The sequence below is a fragment of the Drosophila novamexicana genome, unplaced genomic scaffold, assembly GCF_003285875.2.
Source record: "Drosophila novamexicana strain 15010-1031.04,08,12 unplaced genomic scaffold, DnovRS2.1 tig00000008-arrow-pilon, whole genome shotgun sequence".
In the NCBI taxonomy this organism is placed as follows: Eukaryota; Metazoa; Arthropoda; class Insecta; order Diptera; family Drosophilidae; genus Drosophila; species Drosophila novamexicana.
Window position 1 is genome coordinate 4,880,650 of NW_020824765.1, and position 21,638 is coordinate 4,902,287.

At 40.7% G+C, this 21,638-nt stretch overlaps 4 protein-coding genes across 5 annotated transcripts; all 4 read left to right on the forward strand.

Annotated features, from left to right (window-relative positions):
• Positions 1-5,398: 5,398 nt before the first annotated feature.
• On the forward strand, positions 5,399-12,541 carry LOC115759032 (putative inorganic phosphate cotransporter). Of its 2 annotated transcripts, none has more exons than XM_030699853.1 (4): positions 5,399-5,898; positions 10,694-10,830; positions 10,886-11,965; positions 12,038-12,541. In XM_030699853.1, exons 1-4 carry the CDS (start codon positions 5,799-5,801, stop codon positions 12,200-12,202), a joined length of 1,482 nt encoding a protein of 493 aa, XP_030555713.1. In that variant the 5' UTR covers positions 5,399-5,798; the 3' UTR covers positions 12,203-12,541. The 2 variants fall into 2 exon arrangements, with proteins under 2 accessions (XP_030555713.1, XP_030555721.1); XM_030699861.1 differs by lacking the exon at positions 5,399-5,898 and adding an exon at positions 9,357-9,523.
• A 193-nt stretch (positions 12,542-12,734) lies between these two features.
• On the forward strand, positions 12,735-15,073 carry LOC115763754 (putative inorganic phosphate cotransporter). Its single transcript, XM_030706470.1, has 4 exons — positions 12,735-12,750; positions 13,547-13,662; positions 13,733-14,812; positions 14,883-15,073. Exons 1-4 carry the CDS (start codon positions 12,735-12,737, stop codon positions 15,063-15,065), a joined length of 1,395 nt encoding a protein of 464 aa, XP_030562330.1. The 3' UTR covers positions 15,066-15,073.
• Positions 15,074-15,712: 639 nt separating this feature from the next.
• On the forward strand, positions 15,713-17,955 carry LOC115759637 (putative inorganic phosphate cotransporter). Its single transcript, XM_030700629.1, has 4 exons — positions 15,713-15,798; positions 16,234-16,370; positions 16,426-17,511; positions 17,580-17,955. The coding sequence occupies exons 1-4, from the start codon at positions 15,750-15,752 to the stop codon at positions 17,760-17,762; spliced, it is 1,455 nt and encodes a 484-aa protein (XP_030556489.1). The 5' UTR covers positions 15,713-15,749; the 3' UTR covers positions 17,763-17,955.
• Positions 17,956-18,698: 743 nt separating this feature from the next.
• On the forward strand, positions 18,699-20,952 carry LOC115760658 (putative inorganic phosphate cotransporter). The gene is made up of 4 exons (XM_030702128.1): positions 18,699-18,800; positions 19,349-19,464; positions 19,524-20,606; positions 20,669-20,952. The coding sequence occupies exons 1-4, from the start codon at positions 18,770-18,772 to the stop codon at positions 20,843-20,845; spliced, it is 1,407 nt and encodes a 468-aa protein (XP_030557988.1). The 5' UTR covers positions 18,699-18,769; the 3' UTR covers positions 20,846-20,952.
• The last annotated feature ends 686 nt before the right edge of the window (positions 20,953-21,638 follow it).

Sequence of the window (21,638 nt, forward strand, 5' to 3'; positions counted from 1 at the left end):
TGTAAAATCATGTGCATCCGGATTCTCGTTGTTCAGTTGTCAGAATAACATACGTATATTATTCAAGCTGGCAGTAGTTATAAGCTTGTTTCTTTCTTTCAAGTTGCATCTTAAAGTTTTCAAACATTTATTATTATTGTTAGTTAATTTTTTATGGCCGCCCAAAAGTGTGCTACCTTTTAATACACAAACACGTAAATTAGGCCTTCTCTGATTGGTTGGTTAAGTTTCTAGTCTATCAACTGTGTGTTGCCTTTGATTGGATGAATTTATAATCAATTGTCTTATATATTCTAGACTAAAAATTTGATTTATGTTTTTTCGCAAGGATAGATACGAAAATGTTGTGTGACTGTAAAAGGCTGTACTTTTGCTGCAGAAATAAAAAAAATAGGATAGACAATATTCGCCAGCCGGCCAGCAGATTGTCTTACCTACAAGAGAAGCTAGGAGTTCCATTACTGCAGCTTGGTTTAATGCGGTCAGAAGGGATTCTATAATTTAAATAAATCATTAATATAATGTAAAAAATGAAACAAATAAAATTAGATTAAACATTAAACAGGTTTTACTTCTCACAACACACATATGACTTCAGTTCGTTGCCTAAGTCTTTCGTTTTGCAATGAGCTTTTGACATTGCAAGAGTAAAAATAAATGCATTTAATTTTGAAATCAAATCAACTTTCATCTTGATTCTTAAGAGCATCTACATTTTGACGGCTAGTAACACAATTCTCAGCCACAAGCGGCATGATCTGTCTGGACGTGTTAACTTAATCTTGAGACTTGAATATGCATAGAAAGCAGCTGGGCAGGCAACACAGCTGCCAAATTTTCTAATGGCTCATTGCAGAGCAATATACTTAGAGTGGAATTGGGCGAGGGTTTTTATGGCACGACCCTTCTCGAACACGATACAAACTTTCTTTAACACGCACGAACACGCACCTGGGAAAATTTACCTAGGTACGGTCCAGCCCGGCAAATCATGGTCGAGAATATAAAAGTTAAAATTATTTACTTCTTTCAAAACTAGGAATATTCACATTTACTGTATATTTTGCTAACCCGATATCGGAATATCAATATTAATTTTACTCTCTGATTTGATTTTTTGTTAATTGTTGATTCGAAATTTATGCCTGCTGACATTGTTTTTATTGTAGCCGACGGGGGAAAACAAGGTCCATGCGAATCTCTAGTCCAGAGACAGAGATACGCATACATGAAAGATAGATATAATCATATTTGATTTTAAACTTGATTAAACCTTACAATGCCTGGATGACTAAGGAGTTTGGAAGGCTGCATTGAGCAGCTCCCCAGAATGGGAAACTCCTTCTTGTTCGATTGGTCGAATCCCTTCTGGCCATTATTGTGTCTGTCTTTTATTGAAATTGGCTCACTCTACAATTGTTATTAATTGTATTTTACCATCCAACTATTTTATGTATTTAAAGTGTTTATAAATTAATTTTGGTCACAGCCCTAAGATATGCAACAAGAGCGAACTTTGGAGCTGTATTGAACTGCATTGACACCTTTTTGTTTGTCATAGCAAAAGGTAGTTTTCTCATACGCAAAGCTAAATAAAACAAATTAAACCCAATTAACGCTCACATATTTGTGCGGAAAGGTATTTTAATGGGCGCCTAATTAGTTACTGGCCAATTTAAAGAGCAGCTGTGAGTGCCTGATAATGTACTAAGCTCGCCTCGCTCTCGTTCCCATTTCGGCTTATCGCAGCAGTTCTGCGGACTACCTGGTGTTCCCTTTGTTGTTTTTCTCAAAGTGTACAACGTCTTATTTTTATTTTTGCTGTTAAGCCAATACACAACCGATAGGGACAAGTGTTTTATGACTTTACTAATAAATCGTTATCTGATGGGCTTATAATTAAATTATGAATTCACTGATTAGATAAGAACTCAGGTTTGTAGGGTGTATTAAAGAGAAAGTTCATGGACTTGATTTTTTCAGTTCATGTTTTAGATCGAGTATCTAATGCTGGACATTCTCTTTAGGTTCTTGCTAGCATTGAATGAGAGAAAACTTTACTACGACTTTATCGATAAACATTTTACTTGACAGACAATAGACGCACTTCGCGCGTCAATGGCTGTAACATTTTTGATATCTTTTGAAACATTTTAACATGTACTCGATAATACTTGTTTTTGTGCGTGGCATAGTTGTTTATGTGATATTTGCAAGATGATATGCTCCATTTCTAAGTATATTTGGTGGATCACAAGCTCGCACAAAAATAAACATAATTATTTAAATTAAACCCAGACTAAATATAAATAATGAACGGAACGAATTGTAATCAGTTTTATTTCTACAACCTGCCGATTAGCAATTAAAAATAGTTTTATGAATGCTTTTTGAATTTGCATACAGCTATTTAGAAACCCCAGAGAATAAATACAGATAACAATATATATTAACGATCGCATATTAAATCCAATTTCCCCATTCAATGTACGTAAATACGTAATGAGGTTCGGTTGAAAGACCGCAGACCAAAATCGCAAAATGGAATCGCTATCTGAATAGTTAAGCAATCGCTTGGCCTAGGCTTTGTTTTATGATGAGAGCGCGCGAGGGGGCCGCCTAATCAATGTCACTGAGCGTCGACTCAACTGTGGAGTTTTTGGTCGAAATCGGCGATCATATGGTAATTAGCATGCACAACGCTGTGCTCACAATACCGAGTAATACCGATACCGATATTCCCCAATTTTGCCCGACTAAGTTTCCATTGAGCGGGTGGCTAAAACTGGGAACTTGAACTTGAATTTACATGTGAACGACGGGCAAGTAAAATTAAGGAACTAAATTGGCCAGCCGACTTTGGCTTTGGTCAAGTTCAGCCAACGGCTCGTTTTGCATATCTGAAACAAGATAGAACTGCGTAATGGAGAGCGCTTGCTTCGAAAATACCCTGTACGCAGAGCAATGCTCATATCTAGCACTCAATAAATAATTGCTTAAATAACTTAGGTATTAATTAGCTGAATATTATGGAGTGTGTGTGTAAGCCAAATTTCTCAGTTATATCTTTAAATGTTCAGCTACAATTGTATTTTTTAGATTTGAGCAACAGAAAATGTAGTTAAAGCTAACTTTTACAGTCATGGCTAACTTTAAGATACCCGTTTTTGATATATTTTTTTAAATATAGGGTATAGGAATAATATTGACAAAATGCGATGAGCTGGTTTGGGTTATATAGCACAATGCGATGCGGGAGACACGTCGTAAAATAAATAAATGTAATGCATTGCAACTGTTCATTTAGTTGTTGTATAAAATATGTCAATAGTATAATTGCGTCTGCTGTCTCGTATGCACGTATGTCTAACCGAACATGAACAGGGGCCAATTTGAAATGCAATTGCATTTGCCCCGGTAATTATATTCGAGCCGAATCGCCCCTAAACACTACGGCTAGCAAAACAAAAAGAATCTAAACACACGGCTCAAACAACTCGTACTATCATTATTATGTACCTCAACTAGCACAGATGCATATTTACAGAGTACAGTTAGAGCTTCAGATACAGCTACAGAAACAAGTGCAAGTACTAAAGCATAGCGTGGCTGGGTTTTTCGAGTACGGGAAAGTGCTGCATCATTTGGTTGCAGGCATGCACAAAATGTATTCGTCTTTATTCAATTGGTCTACGATTTATGGTTGTTAACATCTTCTAATGATTTTTGATTTATATTTTGTATATAGCGAAAATCTGAGAGTTGAGTGCCTGGCACGAGCCTCATAAATCTTCAATCTACAGCCGGAACTAAACTAAATGAAGCAGCTGTTTCTACAGCAGATTTTAGAACTTGTGAGCTCGGTCGTTTGATCTTAAGAGTATGATTGAATCAGGGATTTCTTTCTTTTAATTGATTAGTGCTGACTGAGAAAAGTGCTGTGGGATGAATAAATAAAACTATCTTTCAGATTTCCTTACTTCACTTTAAATGAGTTATACTTATTTCATATTAATTTAACTCAAATGAAAGCAAGGATAGATTTAGTTTTCATTAATCACAAAGTGTAAATAATAATGAGCAAAAAACTTTCTGGAAATTAAGAGATACTATTCGAGTCTATGTATAATTAACTGATAATTGTTAATAAATGGGGTTTTTTCTTTTTAAATATCTATGGTAATATTTCAATCTGAATCATTTGAATTAATGCAAATACATATGTATGTGCATATGTATGTGCATTGCTGTCATCAGTTGATCAAATTGAATGACTGGGAAATGCAGTTTTAGTTTACGAAAAAATCAATTGCTGTCAGTTAACGGGCAATAAAATTCAATTATTGTCTAAAATAAAATTCCAAAAGCGTCGTCAGCGTGTTGACAATATAAAAACTATATTAAAAACAAAAAATAAAACAAAAAGGGCAAAAACATTCACAAACACACACAGTCGGTGTAAAGTCGACATAACAATGAGAATTCCATTGGTGCACCCAGGCATGAACTATACGTGGCTAAGAATTTCCAATCATTATTAAACCAACTATTGCTGCGGCTAACACACAGCTGTGAAAAGTCCATTCTAAATGATTCCGTTCTAATCGGAAAAGAAAGTAAAAGTCTGCGGTTGTGTCGAATGTCAAGTGCTAAATGATCGGCATTTGAGGAATGTGCGTCAAGTGCTTTAGGCCAACTGTTGCTTCTGGCCAAGGCGCGTAGTCAAGCTGTGCCAAATTGTTGTTGCCCCATCAACCAGTTTGAGGCGTTTAAAGCAGCTTGTTTTGGCCTGCAGCATGCCAACACGCCGAAGTACGGTGCCATGATCATGCCCAGAGATCATGTCTAAGGCATTAGGCGGAGAAGTCTCATTAGGTATTCCCGAAATAAATTTTCCGTTGTGATATTTCGGTACCAGGCATGCATAGGTACATTGAGATAGCACACTGAGAGGTCTGGCCTGTAAATAATGATGTTTTATGAAGAGCATCCGGATCATATCTATAGATTGATCGACGACACCTGATATTGGGCCACGGCCAGAGGCGGAGACAGTGTCCCCGGCGGTTGACTTGCTCGTGGCTGCACCGTCCAAAGTGTAATCTAAAGAAGATTCCGATAAGATTCGATTCGAGTTGTATGTCCCTAGCGGACACCACAGCTGTCCACGGGCTAGAAGTGTGCTGGGAGTTAACGTGACGCTCAAGTGCCGCTCATGCTGACGTCGCCGCTGACAGCGTCGGCGACGCTTACAACAAACGCCGCCCGCCGCTCGCCGGGAGCGTGTTCAAGTGGCCGAGCGTAGAAAGCGGCGACACCGGGCGGGCAGCGCCGAACGCGATTGGCATATAAATGGAGCGGCCAGCGTCGGCTCAGCGTTCAGTCGGTCTGTAAACTGCAAGCGCGACGCGTCCAGCCCATATATATTATCTATCGCCGAGCGATCTATCGAAAGTTAAAGGCAAAAACAATCGGTTTGTTTTGCATTCGAAACAGTTAAAATGCAAACAATCGCATTACCCACGATTGATACCCTGCAAATTGCTGGGCAATAGTAGTGCGAGGAGTGCGGCAAATATAACCCAATTGTTACGGCACATTAAACTGATGCTAAAAAATAATTCATTTGCGCGAGCAACGGTCGTAAACAATAGGAAAAACAATTGCAAAAAATCAAAAACAATCATCAACAAGCTGTCAACTGAACAAATGTAAAATAAATAAAACCCAAATAAATTTAAATAACAAATTCGCGCTATATTTCTTATAATTTGTATATAAGTATTAAAAAAAAATACATGAAGTTCCTGTGCTGTGGCGGAAATAAAGGAAATATGACAGTTAACGTTAACGGTTCCTCAGGGGAAAACAAAAAGGAAGCGGAAGCAGAGGGCGCAAGTAAGTTTTAGGGCATGGGCTAATCGGAATATGAGGGAGAAACTGTTTCAAATATAGCTTGTCACAATGAGTTTGCAATTAATGTGTTAGAAAGGATAAGAAAAGTGTTTAATAACAATCATTATTATTATTACTTATTAATATTAAAATCATTATCAAAACCTTGCTCAAGAGAATTGCTTGAGTGCTGCAATAGCCGTAAAATCTGATTAAAACGGACTCATTCAGAGATTCTAACATAAAAACATAGACATATTCTAGTAAATTCTAATTACAATGTTCTAATACTAGTATGCTAAGAAATTCACAAAATATATTAATATTTTGTAATTTCAACTTATTTTGGAGTCATTTCTGATCTTATTAAAAATGTTTTTTTTTTTTTTTTTAATTAAAATATGTCAGATAAATGTGGTCTATATTTGAAATTTCTCTTTTAATTGACAGTCATTAGTATTAAACGAGAAAACGGTTGTCCACCTAAGTATTTAATGCGTAAAAATAAGCAAATTAAAAGCTAAATTTGCGTATTAAATGTATTTTTGACTATTTTTGACATCTAAAAAGGTTGTTCAATTAAATTCGCTAGAAATTTATATACTTAGTATATTAAATAGTTGAAAAAATTGAATTTATTCACTCGCATATTAAGTGTAAAACTCTTTAAAACAAGGCATATATATTCAAGCATTTTAATTTTGATTCGAAATTCTGCAAATTAAATTCGATTAGCAAACAAATTCCAAACAGAGCTGATAAATAATATTTGATTTTTGTTGAACTCTGCGTGACTTTGACTTAATAAAACAAAAAACATGATCCGATCTAAAATTATTCAAGTTCTGTGCAAATATTTTGTTTTATTTTTTAATTATTCTTTTATTGTAGTTTTAGTTAACTCAATTTTCATGAACATAAAGTTATTATAGCGGGGCAAACGCAGTGGAATTTTTGGCATCAGCCGACTTGAAGCTGTCATTAAAAAGTGTTGAGTGAAATTGTTTAGCACTTGGGCAATTGCACAAGAGCTCAAAGGGGTGCTTGGCTAGATGCGCAAATGTTGAACTTTCCAATTCCGTGAGTTATATTTTGAGTACAGAGTTAGCGTATTAATTATATTTATATGATATTATGATTAGCCACTGCTAATTAGATAATATATTCGCATGGGCATAAATAACGGAGTGTTATAGCTGGTCCGGCACTCGTGTGCCGACCTGGAAAGGTGCCTCCAAAACATGACCATTCAGACAGGAAGCTGACAGCAGCAGAGCAACAACAATAACAACAACAAACATTTGCACTGCTTCTGGCTGTAAATCGTCAAAGTTTGTATGCAAATTTGCACAGCAATTGGAGCTGGAGCAAACATTTTTTGCTTGTCAAAGCCGTCTGACTAAGTCTGGGGGGCGGACTGACGGGCAGGCGAACAATAACAAGCACGCACTGCCAACGACAGGCAGGCAGTCTATCAAGACACACTCTCGAGAGACTCTCCGGCGAGATTCCAGTTTAGTACAGATCGCTTAATGAGCGACAGCGCATGTCAAGCACTGTAACAGATTTGTGATACTGGCAGCTAGAGACTAGCTACCCAGCTGCCAACTAGAGATAATTTCTTTGAACAATTAGCGACGTATATGGCTAAAACATAAATCTCACATATTTGTTAAGCTTAATATATGTTCCTGTTTTGACAAAAGTCAAATCGCGTGCAGCTGCTGTCGCCAGATACAATTAAAAGGGATCGAACGCTAATTACAGGAAGGTGCGCAGGCCTCCTCCCGTACTTCATTTCCAGCTAAATGCATAAATATATATACACATATATATATTTGTGTGTATGTATACGTTTAATATATATGTTAATTTGTTTTACTTTAGCATTTGACAAAATAATTGAAATTCCTTCCGTAAAGACATAAATTATATATTTAAAACGATGCCGACTTTTGATTTTATGTAATTGTAATGTACCTAAAATAAAACTTACAAATTATTCACAGCGGCAAGGTAGGCGGCAGGCGCCAGGCGCCGGCACAAGGCGTTAGGTTTATGTTTATGTTGACACCAGCACAGCAGGTACACACACACACACACACACACACTCAAGTGCCAAGTTCAATGCTGTCTAGCCTCGCAATGACATACAGATACAGATACAGCTACGGCTACTGCTTCGGATACAGCTAAATAAAACACGCTCAGCGAGTTTCACGTTTGCCAAAAATAAAAAAGAAGAAAATTTAAAATTACGCTCGAGCATGAGCAAAGAGCATGATAGACCCTCGCTGCGTCAATCTATGTGACATACATTTTGACACCGTGACGCACAAATCAGATTTTCCATCAGCTATCAACAAGTGGCATGCAGCCATTATCTGCTTGCTGTTGCCTTGCCTTTATCGTTAACTCTATCTGATGGACACATCAAAGTCATTGGGCTTAATGTGTAAGCGTGCAGGAAAAATCAAACTGAAAACAATGCATTAAGTAATAAGTACCTATGCTTATCGCGCTCACTTGAGGATATTCCCCGAGGCGTATACGCAATATGCGCACAAGCGAGCCCTCAGCCAATCAGATTCTTAATTAGTCAAGTCTGCTGAGGCCCTTGTTACAAATCTCTCTAACTATAATTAACTGGTTGTGGGGCTAAGCTCAGTGGCTTATGCATCAGCGTGCCCAACTGCCACCCATTTATCATTCGCAGGCGTCATTCGTGCCACGCTTTCAGGTGTGTGAGAAAAACCTAATAATTGTTATTACAATTACAATTACAATTACATTACAAGTGCACTCAGCTAACCGCGATCAGTCAACTTTAACGGCAGCTTTGCCGAGATGCGACAAAAAAAAAAACGAAACAAAGCTTAGTCAAAAGCTGCGGGTCGTTATGTGGTGTCTTCACTGTTGTAAACAATAAGCTCTGGCTTCTCAAGACAAAAGTTGTAAAAGTTTGGCGCTGACAAAAGCTCTGCTTGAAAGCTTTAATTTTGAAAACGCAGCATTGCCAGCTGCAATTACTTTCAAGCAGCTAACGGCTTAGTTTAAATATGTTTTTAAGATTAAAACTAGGTCAAGTTTTAAGCTGAGTTCGATTTTAGATAAGTTTTGTGCACGTAAATTATTTGCATGCAGCAATATGAGAATTTTTAAAAAACATTTTATGATTGAGAGCGATTTATGGTTTGCATTAAATTGAAGATTTATTGTGAGTATTTAAAGATCCACCAGATAGGCATAGACGCTCGACACGGGCTTAGCTGTGAGCTACCGTTAAAAAGTATATTAATAAATATATTTACAGCACACTTGAATCACACACACACACACATACATACAGAGTCTTTGTTAGATTAGGCGCATCTAGTCAAGCATTGAAGGTGTTGAAAATTATTAGAACTTTTAGTCTTTATAAATCAGACGCTCTATAAAGCATCAATCAGTTAGTTATAGAACAGGCTCCGTGGCGTGCGGTTCTGTCACATTGAGCAGTTTTCATCAAGTATTCAAAAAAAATTGCAATATTGATACATTTTCATAGGTATCTTAGTAAAATCTCAGATTTGAAGGAATTCAATTTTCGCCATGGTGAAGAATCGTCGCTTTGAAGAAGAGCAAGGTTTGTTTGATTTTAGCCCAACTATTGTGTCAATAAGTCAATAAGTTTCCGCTGACTAGAATTGATTATTGTGAAAATTAATTAATCAATAGCATATTTACACAGCTCTTATACTTTTCTGTGTCTTCCGAGATACGCATTTGTTCCGCTTCACTGCAGCTTGGCAATCTAAATGGCAACTGACGGGCTATAGGCTTATTGTTCTGAATGATAATGTATATTATATTGATCTAGCTGGTTCAGCAAAGCATAGTGATCAAGTGTACTCGATCTACAACTAGAAAAAATTATGTGCTTAGTTCAAATAGTTTTTTATAATGACTTAAAGTAAAAGGGAACCGTAAAATAATTCCTTCAGCTAAAAGATTTTTAATCTCTAAATACGTTTAAACGACATGATAAGAAACTAACGTTCAAGACGAGCCCCCCAAATTTTATAACTACAGCTGTAAAGCAGCGTCAGGCGTTAAGCGTATAAAAAAGCAGCGTAAAGCGGTTATATCTTAATCAGTTCTACGCATCCGAAACAAAGCAGAACATTATCTTGCCACCTAAAATACCCACAAAGGACAGGCGTAAGAAGGGGCGGGGGCGTGGCAATGACGACAAAGCGGCTGCCAAGTTGGCGCCAGTTTTGGCGGGGGCGAAAGCCCAGATAAACAATCAGTGTGAATGGAATTTTTTTCTTTGGGTATTCTCATAACCCACACAGACCCTTGCCCAATAAACACTGGTAGCGGCACATAATTTATCTGCTCGTCTGGCCAGATAAGCTATGGTAAATCTGATGCGAAATGAAACGAACGTCTGACGTGATAGTATCTGCCAACAAAGAGGTGGTAAAAACACGCCTTGATATACGATTATATGATTATGTATGGCTGCCCGTTCCATAGGCAGCCACGTGTAGATGTGTTTGGCTGTTAGGGGGGCCTGTTGGGGTAATATTCCATTTAAGTGCTACGCAAAAACAACAGATTTTAGCTAAAGAGTGACAGCAGGCTACTGACCTACAGGTGACCTACAGCCAATAGCTGATAGCACATATTGAAGGCGTCTGGCTGATCGATCTGTCAAGTACATACATGTGTGAATCAAGTTGAAGTTCAATATTACGTATGTCTTGATTATGCGTATTAACGACCATTCGCAATCTATTTATATTTTCAGAACATGGTCTGGGTATACGACACTTGCAAACGTTCCTCTTATTTTTCGCCCTGGCTGTTGCCTATGCCCAGCGCGTCAATCTATCTGTGGCCGTCGTGGCCATGACAGATGCTGCTGAAGCTAATCCTCACTTTCCTGTAAGTACTGTCCACACACATCTATACAATGCACGTCTACATTTGACGCTTTCAGGAGTACAAATGGCCGGAGAAGACCAAGTCCCTGCTGCTGAGCAGCTTCTTCTGGGGCTATGTGCTTACCCAGGTGCCCTCCGGACAGCTGGCACGCAAATTTGGCGGCAAGATCACGCTGCTGACGGGTCTGTCCATCTGCTCGGTGCTTAATATACTGACGCCTTTGTTTGCAAAGTTGGGCGGCTGGCAGCTGGTCTGCGCCCTGCGCGTCGTAGAGGGTTTGTCCCAGGGCGTGGTCTTTCCATCGGTGCACACGCTGCTCTCGGCCTGGGTGCCGCCCAATGAGCGACCCGTGCTGGGCACCGCCGCCTATGCGGGTAATCAGTTTGGCACCATCATCATGCTGGCCACGAGCGGATTGCTCGCCTCCTCTTCCGCTGGCTGGCCGAGCATCTTTTACATTTCCGGAGGCGTTGGCTGCATCTGGGCCATACTCTTTTTCATTTGGGGCGCCAGCTCGCCGGCGCACTACAAGAAAATCTCTGCGGAGGAGCTTAAGATGATCGAGATGACGCAGGCTAACGAAGCGACATCAGAGCAGCCCAAGGAGCAGATGCACACGCCCTGGCTCAGTTTCTTCACCTCGCCGGCCTTCTTGGCGCTGATTGCGTCGCACAGCGCCAACAACTGGGGCTTCTGGACGCTGCTCACCGAAATACCCAGCTATATGAAGAATGTGCTGGGCAAGGATATCAAGTCGAATGCGTTGCTCTCGGCTCTGCCCTACGCTGCCATGTTCGTCATGTCGTTTATCTTCTCGGCCATTGCCATGTGGCTGAACAAGCGCAACTGCATCTCGACTGTGGCCAGCCGGAAGCTCTTCAACTCCATCGGCCTGTGGGTGCCCATGTGCGCGCTCATCGGCCTGGCCTATGTCAGCAGTGATCAGAGCAATCTGGCTGTCATCCTCCTGACCATAACAGTTGGCTTCAATGGCTCCTGTTATCTTGGCTTTCAGATCAATCACATTGATCTGTCGCCCAATTTTGCGGGCATTCTCATGGGCATCACCAACTGTGTGGGCAACATCATGAGCATCATTGCGCCGCTCCTGGTCGGATTCATTGTTAACAATGAGGTGAGTGCTTGTGGAGAACCCTTCGAGCAGCAGCAGGCATGCTAATAACTTTCTCTCACTTTCTCCTTGCAGCACGATGTGGAACAGTGGCGCGTTGTTTTCTTCATTGCCGCCGCCATTTATCTGGTGGGCAATGGCCTCTTCATCATCTTTGGCCGCGCCAATGTACAGCCGTGGAACGATCCACCCTCCAAGCCGCGTCGCCACTCCACACCGCAGGTGGAGTCTCAGCATTAGAGGTGCGCCTGGTGAGCCCCCCGACGAGGGAGAGAGAGAGAGAGAGAAAATCGCTAGTCATCTAGTTCACATTTCCAGCCCACTGACTGGTTCGATCGTCGATCGACAGAAGCCGCCAATCTAACTGTAATTCGAGGAGATGTATTCTCACATAGCCCCAGCGAATTTGCGTTTGTTTCGTATTTCTATATTGTACCCTATGATATATATATATTTATAAACATATATATATTATCTGAATTTGTCGTATAAGTTTAGCGTGTAGTCTGTAGATAAGGCCTTGTTGCATATGTGTATAAAGACCAAATGACGAAAGAAAAAATATATGTTAAGAAACCACAAAAGTGCGTTTAAGCAACGTTTTAAGGTAAATATGCTACATTAATCCAAAGTTTATATTTGTATATGAAAGACTTTGTCCTGAATGAAAAAGCTGATAAGCTAAAATTTTGACTGAACGTTCCCTTGGGAAAGTGTGTAGAAAATTTGACCGGCAAGTGATTGAAAAGTTGAATGAAAAAAATCAGAAGCAATGAAGCCATATAAGTGTGTGTTTGCAAATGCAACGTCATGAGCAACGCGAGCAAGCGGAAACAATTTTCTATTTTTATACCCTGATCCCATTGAAAATAGGTAAAAGGGTATATTGTTTTGTGCACATTTATGCAACAGGCAGAAGGAAGCATTTCCGACCCCATTAGGTATAAATACTCTTGTTTTGCATCAATAGCCGAGTCAATCTGGCCATGTTCATCTGCCTGTCTGTGCGTCGTTCCTAGAACCTATAAGAGCTAGGGTCTTGAAGTTTTGAGTGTAGTTCCCTCTTGTAGTATGTGTTTGTTAATCAGCGATAACAATCGATGAGTCTATATCGCAATCCTGTTTTTGAGTATATCTAAGCTTGAAAAAAGCTTGACCTGCTTCTGGTTTTGGTAGGAGATTGTTCAGGGTATTTGATAATCGGGCACATAATTAGATTAATTGTTATTGTTTTTTAATTAGTTGTTTTATTTAAAAATATATTCTTTTGCAGATTCGAAACCGAACATCGACACACTGAGCACGAATTTTAGATACCGAAAAGGAGTTTATTAAAAAAATAATGTAAGTTTTAGTTTTAACTAGGTGCTGGCAAGTCTTTTGCATAGACTTAAATAGTCAGTATTATCAAAAGGTTTTTTTGAGATTAGCTTAGCCCCCAACGGGGGCTCGCCTCTGCCTAGGCTTGCAGTACAGTTAAAATTGTTGCCAGCTAGCTTATCCGCAGGATAACTTTTGTTATATACTTATGCCTAATACATTCTAGCATATACAATTATGTTTAATATCGTCATATTATTCCAGGCTCCGGTCTGGGCGAGCGTCACATGCAAATGTTTTTGCTCTTCTGCGGCCTGATGGTTGCCTTTGCCATGCGAGTTAACCTGTCCGTGGCAATTGTGGCCATGACTGAACTGCCTGTAAGAACTGCCTGAACGGAAGGTTGAGCAGTACTACATCATGTAACTTCTTTACTTTCTGCCCATTTAGGAATACCACTGGACCGAACAAACAAAGTCTTTGGTGCTGAGCAGCTTCTTCTGGGGCTATGTGATGACCCAAGTGCCCGCTGGTCTTCTGGCACGCAAGTTTGGCGCCAAGGCTACGATCGTCTCAGGTTTGTCCATCTGCTCCGTGCTGAATGTTTTGACACCACTTTGCGCCAGATTGGGAGGCTGGCAGGTGCTTTGTGGCGTGCGTTTGCTTGAGGGCATATGTCAAGGTGTGCTTTACCCATCTTACCATACTTTGATATCATCTTGGGTGCAGCCATCTGAACGAGCTTCGCTGGGCACCTATGCCTATATGGGCGCACAGTTTGGAACTATTGTAATGCTGGCCACTAGCGGCATGCTAGCTTCCATGGCTGGCTGGCCCAGCATCTTTTACATATCCGGTGGTGTGGGTTGTGTCTGGGTAGTGGGCTACTACCTGAGAGGAGCCAGCTCGCCAGGCGCTTCAAAGAACATCTCAGATGAAGAAAAGCAGCTGATTGAGATGGCGCAGGCCAAAGAGGTGGACAGTAAGCCAGAGCAGCCAAAGGAGAGCCTACCCACGCCTTGGGTGAGCTTCTTTACATCGCCGGCATTCCTGGCGCTGACAGCTGCGCATTGCGCTTCAACCTGGGGCTTTTGGACGCTTTTGACACAGATTCCGAGCTACATGAAGAATGTTCTCGGCAAGGATATCAAGGCTAATGCGTTGCTCTCCTCCCTTCCTTATACCGTGATGCTGCTGCTCAGCTGGTTTTTTGTCTGGCTCTCAAAGGTTTTGCAGAGAAAGTCAGTCTCCCTGGTCTTTAGCCGCAAGTTCTTCAACACAATTGGCCAATTCATTCCAATGTTCCTGCTTGTTGCCCTGGGCTACGTGAAGCAGGAGCAAGATACCCTTGCTGTGCTCCTGCTGTCACTCACTGTCGGCATTAGCTCGGGTGCTCAGCTGGGCTTTGTTATAAATCACATTGATCTCTCCCCGAATTTCGCCGGCGTTCTAATGGGCATTAGTAATGGAATTGCTAATGTCATGAGCATCATTGGACCACTGTTAGTGGGCATTATTGTTACCAATGAGGTGGGTTGTCTGTATCTTTTAGTTGGATTTCCGACTGTAATATAACTTTCTTGTCTCTTTTTCTCGACAGCACGATGCCAGCCAGTGGCGCATTGTTTTCTTTATTGCCGCTGGTTTCTATTTGGTGGGCAATGGTCTTTTCTTAATCTTTGGACGTGCGGATATCCAGGAGTGGAACGATCCTACAGCCAAGGTGCGTCGCAGCTCTACGCCACAGTTGGAGTCACAGAACATGGCAGAGAGAGACTGTTAGTCATCCGGCCTTTAGGCTAGGTTTTTGTTAAATAGATAAGATCTTGTTATTTACTTTAATAAAAATCCAATTTAGATATTGGGAATTTATTTAAATTCGTCTATCTTATCTATCACGTCTATCTTACTTAAAAGTGTACAATTATTTTGTTTCAAGGCAAGCGAGGAAGTGGTTTTTCCAGAGTTTCGATAATGTTCATTCGATTTAAAGAAACTTTGTCAGTGCCAGTCAGCTGGTTCTAGGCATGCCCAGAAAGGAAGTGGGCTTAACCTATTTACGATATTGTCAATCAACTTGATCTTCACGACCATAAATTAGCCTACAAGCATAATTATCAAATGACAACGTGTTTACACAGAAGCGCCTTACAAATTTGCTCTGGTTGACATTTGTCTATACATTCAGCTGCCGATTTGTTGGGCAAATACTTTAATACTGTATGCATCTACCAGTTTTACTCACACTCCATTGTTATCTTATCAGATTGTGCAAATATTTACTTAAGTCGTGCTTCCCCTCTTCCACTAAGATAATTAGTGTGGCAACTCATATAATGCAAGGCAGGCGATCATAATTTTCGGATAAAGCACTTATAAGATGCTGAGCCAAATATGAATTAGTTAGTTAGCGAAAAGATTTCGTGGTCCGTGGTAATGCACCATACCGAACTCTTCTCAAAAGACAATGGCAGGCAGCATCAGTATAGCAAAAAATCGTCGCTTCGAAGATGAAGGTAGGCATTTAATATCAGGAGTTAAGCCATTAAGGATATCCGAACTCTGTCATTAAAAATATGGATACTGAGTATTACTAAAGCATGAAATACATAAGAATCGTTTATTTACGTTTTCTGTCCTCTTTTGACCTTCGCCAGCTTCCTCACGTAAAAATGAAACGGCAGTTAAGTTTTTACAATGCATTAACAAATCATAAGGGTAATTCATTTTTGATTTACTGACCTTATCTCTGCAGATAGCTGTATTTGCAGCATTGCTCATTCTGTGTGTTAAAGCTCAATCCCAGACGAAACACCCCAAAAATTTTCCATTCGAATAACATTAAAAACTGCACTCCCACAAGATAATTAATTTGGGGAAATTAACTTTAAAGACTTATCAGGTCGTTTCTGAAATATTCTTAATAAGTTACGTTTTCTCTAATTCCATAGGTCTTGGACTTGGCGTTCGTCACTGGCAGATATTTCTATTATTCTGCGGTCTAACAGTTGGCTTTGCCATGCGGGTTAATCTATCCGTAGCTGTTGTGGCCATGACCGATGCCGCCTCGATCAATCCCAACTTTCCGGTAAGCAAATACGATTGTAAATAGAGTCATATATAACCAATGCTTATTGATTTAGGAATACCCTTTGTCGGAGAAGACAAAATCATGGGTATTAAGCAGCTTCTTCTGGGGCTACGTGGCCACCCAGGTGCCCGCCGGCACCTTGGCCCGCCGGTTTGGAGGCAAGGTAACGCTGTTGACCGGCGTTTCCATCTGCTCGGTACTCAATTTGTTGACGCCACTGTGCGCCAGCCTAGGTGGCTGGTCGCTGCTCTGCGGACTACGCTTGATCGAAGGCTTGTGCCAGGGAGTTTTCTTCCCGTCTTGTCATACGATAATCTCTGCATGGATACCGCCTAGAGAGCGAGGCTCCTTGGCTACTTGTGCCTATACTGGTGGTCAATTCGGCACGATCCTTATGCTGGCCACGAGTGGACTGCTCGCCTCCTCTGCAGCTGGCTGGCCGAGCATCTTCTACGTCTCTGGCGCCTGTGGCTTCCTGTGGGTGGTGGTCTACTATATTTGGGGTGCAAGCTCGCCGAAGGATTCCAAAAGCATCTCTCCGGAAGAATTCAAGTTGATTGAGCTGGCACAGGCCAGCGAGAAACCAGTCAACTCGCACCAGCCGAGCAATCGACAATCCACCCCCTGGCTGAGCTTCTTTGCCTCGGGACCATTCCTGGCCCTTACCGCTGTGCACTGCGCCTCCGCCTGGGGTTACTGGACCTTGCTGACGCAGATACCCAGTTACATGAATAATGTTTTGGGCAAGGATATCAAATCAAACGCGCTGCTCTCCTCACTACCCTACATTGCAAATCTTGTGCTAAGCTTCTTCTTTGTCTGGGTGTCGAAGTTTATGGAGAAGAATGAATCTCTTTCGCTCTCGTTCAACCGGAAGTTCTTTAATACGATTGGTCAATATATTCCGATGTGCCTGCTTGTTGCATTGGGCTATGTGCCCAAGGAGCAGGACTCTCTGGCCGTGGTGCTGCTCACGCTCACCGTGGGCATCAATGCCGCATGCCATCTCGGCTTTCAGGTGAACCACATTGACCTCTCACCCAACTTTGCTGGCACTTTAATGGGCATCAGCAACGGATTGGCCAGTATAATGAGTCTTAGCGCCCCGCTCTTAGTCGGTGTTATCGTTACCAATAAGGTAGGTTTCTCTTGGAGATCTATTGGCATGGTGTCTCATGGATAATTTCCCTCCACCTCTATTTGCAGCATGATGTGGAACAGTGGCGTCTTGTGTTCTTTGTTGCCGCTGCTATTTACCTGGTTGGCAACGGCCTTTTTGTCCTATTCGGGCGTGCCGATGTACAGCCATGGAATGACCCTCCCGCCAAGGTCGATCATACCTCCATGCCAGAGATGGAATCGCAAAAATCGGAATGCTGTGATAAATGATGTTAATTATTCGGGTAGAGTATAGACAACAGTTGACAGGGTGCATCTAGACCCATAAATATCGTATACTTTTTTTAATTTTAATCGTACAAATCATGGAGTGAGCCGCATCAAAGTGTTTACTGTAGCTCATGGCTTAGCTATAGTTCGTATTAAGTATGTTTGTACATATATCTTTTTGGTTTAAGGAATAATAAAAAACCTATTATGAGCAACTAAATTGATTCTTATCTTAAGTTTTTTAGCCTCCTATTTTTTTTTGCTATTCTTTAGTTACTATTTATAAATCTTTATCTAGATTTATGTAAGCTAGAAGGCAACCTCTACCATTTCACGCATTCGCAAATTAGCTTATACATACCCAAAGCCCTCGAAACGGCAGAACGTACGCGTTGTCCACTCAGTGAAATTTCCGAAAGATATGAAAATTATGTTTATTTTTAATATGATATACGAGAAGTCTATGTTGATATACATTATAAAGTCTAGCTCTCATAGTTAACGTACTCGACGTGTTCAAAGAGACGGACGAACATAGATTGATTCAGCGTGTCATCCTGATCAGGAATATATGGAATTGTGTGTGCTTGCTTTCGTCTATCAAATACATTTGCAGAAAACTAATATGCTCTTTTAACCATTTTCAATAGGATTAGTTTTGTATATAAAAATGCAGTTCATAAAAGGAACTTGTCCTCTAAAGTATATTCGCCTTGTCATCGCATCACCATAATATTTGGTAAGTACTTCTATGAATATTTTGAAAGCCGAGTGTTATCTTATCAAATAACAAATAAGCATATTTACTTTAGTCGTGCCGACGGCACGCGATTTATACAATTATAAACACAGAAGCTGTCACCATTTGTTGTAGAGAAGAACTCGTAATATGCTACATCCGTTAACCCAGCAGCTAGTTAGTGAAAAGATCTCGTGAAGTGCGGTAATGCAACGCACTGAAGGCTCAACATAAAAAGGACCAACTGACAAACAAAAGCAGCAACAAAATGGTCAAGAATCGTCGTTTCGAAAACGAATGTAGGTAGACCACGCCGAGGAGTATAGATCACATATCTTCAAATTTTGAAACATTGTAATTGTTAGTATTTCATTATTATGTTATTCATTTTATTCTTTTTAGAATAAAATAATTATAATAAAATAATGACAATAAATAAAATAATTATAGTAATAAAAATTAAAATCATAAAATATTTTCTCGAATTTAAAGCCGTAAATATACTTAACATAGCTACAAAGTGATGATTCTTATCTAAAGGATGATTTTTGCCTATGTTTGAATAATGTTTTTAATATGTATGAAATATTTTATATGAAAATATTTTGTATGCAATATTTAATATAAAATTCATCACTTTGTAGCTCTATCAACATTATTTATGGCTTTAAATTCGAGATAAGTTAGGCCCATATAAAAGTGGGTCAATGTAGAAAACTGAAGCGCACTTATCTAACTTGGAAGTCCACAAATCATTTTGAACAGCTTAGCATAAGAAATGAAGCTTTGCGTTAGCATATCTTTTTATAGCACACCTGGATGAATTGTTTTTCTTTTATTGCCACAGCTTCTGGATTTGGAATACGTCACGTGCAAATCTTTCTGCTCTTCTGCGCACTTACCGTGGGCTTCGCCATGCGGGTCAACCTGTCCGTAGCAGTTGTGGCCATGGCCGAGTTTCCCGTAAGTAAAAGCTTATGTTGATTGAATATTCGCCCAACTTATATCCACTGCCCGTTTAGGAATACGACTGGTCGGAGCGGATAAAATCTCTGTTGCTGAGCAGTTTCTTTTGGGGCTACGTGCTTACCCAGGTGCCAGCTGGTCCTCTGGCACGTAGGTTTGGCGGCAAGGTCACAATTCTGACCGGCTTGTCCGTCTGCTCGGTGTTGACCATTTTAACGCCACTCTGCGCCAGACTGGGAGGCTGGCAGCTGCTCTGTGCGGTGCGTTTGGTCGAGGGCATTTGCCAAGGATTGCTCTTCCCCTCGACCCATACGGTGATTTCCGCTTGGGTGCCACCTAAGGAGCGCGCCTCTCTGGGCAACTTTACGTATGCAGGCAACCAGTTTGGTACCATCATAATGTTGGCCACCAGTGGCCTGCTGGTCTCCATTGGCGATTGGCCCTGCATCTTCTATGCATCCGGAGCCGCGGGCTGCATTTGGTCAGTTGTCTACTTTCTTTGGGGTGCCAGCTCGCCGGCAGATTCCAAGAACATATCCGCCGAGGAGCGAGAGCTGATAGAGCTGGGACAGGCCAGCGAGCGAAGTGCCCATGCGGAGCTGCCCAGCCATCAACAGACCACGCCCTGGTTGAGCTTCTTCCGCTCACCTGCCGTCCTGGCGCTTGTTGCCGTGCAATCTGCTTATGCGTATGGTTTTTGGACCTTGCTGACGCAGATTCCCAGTTACATGAAGAACATCCTGGGGAAGGACATCAAAGCCAATGCAGTTCTCTCTGCGCTGCCCTACACCGCCATGCTTGTTCTCAGCTTCCTCTTTGCCTGGCTCTCGAAGCTTATGCAGAGAAAGGATTCAATTTCGCTCTCGTTCAACCGGAAGTTCTTTAACTCAATTGGCACTTGGGGTCCCATGTGCCTGCTCATTGCTCTCGGCTATGTGCCGCGGCATATGGACAGCCTGGCCGTGATGCTGCTGACCCTAACCGTAGGCATAAGCTCCGCCAGCCACGTGGGTTTCCTAATAAATCACATTGATCTGTCGCCCAATTTTGCGGGCATCCTAATGGGCATCTGCAATGCAATTGCGAATTTAATGAGCCTCGCTGCTCCACTCCTGGTCGGCATCGTTGTTACCGATAAGGTGGGTCACATTTTGAGCTCCTCCTATTTGAAAGGTTTGTGATAAATCTCATTTTCTTACAGTACGACGCAAATCAATGGCGCATAGTATTCTTTGTGGCAGCTGGCGTCTACTTGGCGGGCAACGGGCTCTTCCTGATATTTGGTCGTACCAGTGTTCAGCCTTGGGATGATCCACCCGCCAAACAGCACAGCAACTCAGCAACTGAGTTGGAAGCGCAGGATGGAAATGAGAAATAGAAAGCTTCAGAATGTTAGAGATCAGCCTACAGTATTTGTATTATATATTAGCTTATCGTTTAAAGATGAGTATATTATGCCCTAAAGATAACATTATGTGTGTGAAATATAACTGAATAGCGAGAAATTATATAAAAACAAAAACTATTTCGATTTAATAAGAGAACAGCTTCAATGGAGCCGTCGGATATCGATAAGACATATTATCTTAAGCTCAAGGACTAAAGGAGTTACAACTGTTTTTTCTTAAACGATTTGTCCGCGGATTGACATATTTATAATATAGAGATATCTGTTTATATAGTTACTATCAAAAGTCTTTACTTTTAAAGAATTTAAATGTTTGTAATTGAATCAACCTAGCGGAATTTTTAGGAACTATATTTGAGTTAAACTATAGCATACTTTTTGACGGGTTTCGTTAAGCAAAAATGATTGTGAATAGATTGAACAGGAAGATACAAAATATGTGGCGCTTACCTAGGGGCAGACTAGATTAACAAAAAGTAAATTTGGATAGGGCGTTAGGTATTTAAGAGTCCGTTATGTTGAGATATATATAATGAAAGACAGACCTTTTCTGCAATAAATATATTAGTGAATTGTGAAATCATATGCTGGATAGGGCGTGAGGATTTCACGATTATGATGTATTGAGATACGTACAAGTAACTTTTCATTTGATAGTGTATTTAATATATGTATTTTACAAATACATATAACAGTTCAATCATTTTTAAGCCGAAGTAATAATTATTGTTTGTCGCATTGTTGCACAATCTTTTCTTGTGTA

What these genes read in the sequence shown, in the direction of transcription:
- LOC115759032 (XM_030699853.1), top strand. Translation starts at nt 5,799, where the DNA reads ATGAAGTTCCTGTGCTGTGGCGGAAATAAAGGAAATATGACAGTTAAC. An exon ending in AGCGGAAGCAGAGGGCGCAA is followed by an intron (nt 5,899 to 10,693) that starts GTAAGTTTTAGG and finishes TTATATTTTCAG; the next exon opens with AACATGGTCTGGGTATACGA. An exon ending in GATTCATTGTTAACAATGAG is followed by an intron (nt 11,966 to 12,037) that starts GTGAGTGCTTGT and finishes TTCTCCTTGCAG; the next exon opens with CACGATGTGGAACAGTGGCG.
- LOC115763754 (XM_030706470.1), top strand. An exon ending in TGGCCATGACTGAACTGCCT is followed by an intron (nt 13,663 to 13,732) that starts GTAAGAACTGCC and finishes CTGCCCATTTAG; the next exon opens with GAATACCACTGGACCGAACA. An exon ending in GCATTATTGTTACCAATGAG is followed by an intron (nt 14,813 to 14,882) that starts GTGGGTTGTCTG and finishes TTTTCTCGACAG; the next exon opens with CACGATGCCAGCCAGTGGCG.
- LOC115759637 (XM_030700629.1), top strand. Translation starts at nt 15,750, where the DNA reads ATGGCAGGCAGCATCAGTATAGCAAAAAATCGTCGCTTCGAAGATGAA. An exon ending in CGATCAATCCCAACTTTCCG is followed by an intron (nt 16,371 to 16,425) that starts GTAAGCAAATAC and finishes TTATTGATTTAG; the next exon opens with GAATACCCTTTGTCGGAGAA. An exon ending in GTGTTATCGTTACCAATAAG is followed by an intron (nt 17,512 to 17,579) that starts GTAGGTTTCTCT and finishes CTCTATTTGCAG; the next exon opens with CATGATGTGGAACAGTGGCG.
- LOC115760658 (XM_030702128.1), top strand. Translation starts at nt 18,770, where the DNA reads ATGGTCAAGAATCGTCGTTTCGAAAACGAAT. An exon ending in TCGTCGTTTCGAAAACGAAT is followed by an intron (nt 18,801 to 19,348) that starts GTAGGTAGACCA and finishes TTATTGCCACAG; the next exon opens with CTTCTGGATTTGGAATACGT. An exon ending in GCATCGTTGTTACCGATAAG is followed by an intron (nt 20,607 to 20,668) that starts GTGGGTCACATT and finishes ATTTTCTTACAG; the next exon opens with TACGACGCAAATCAATGGCG.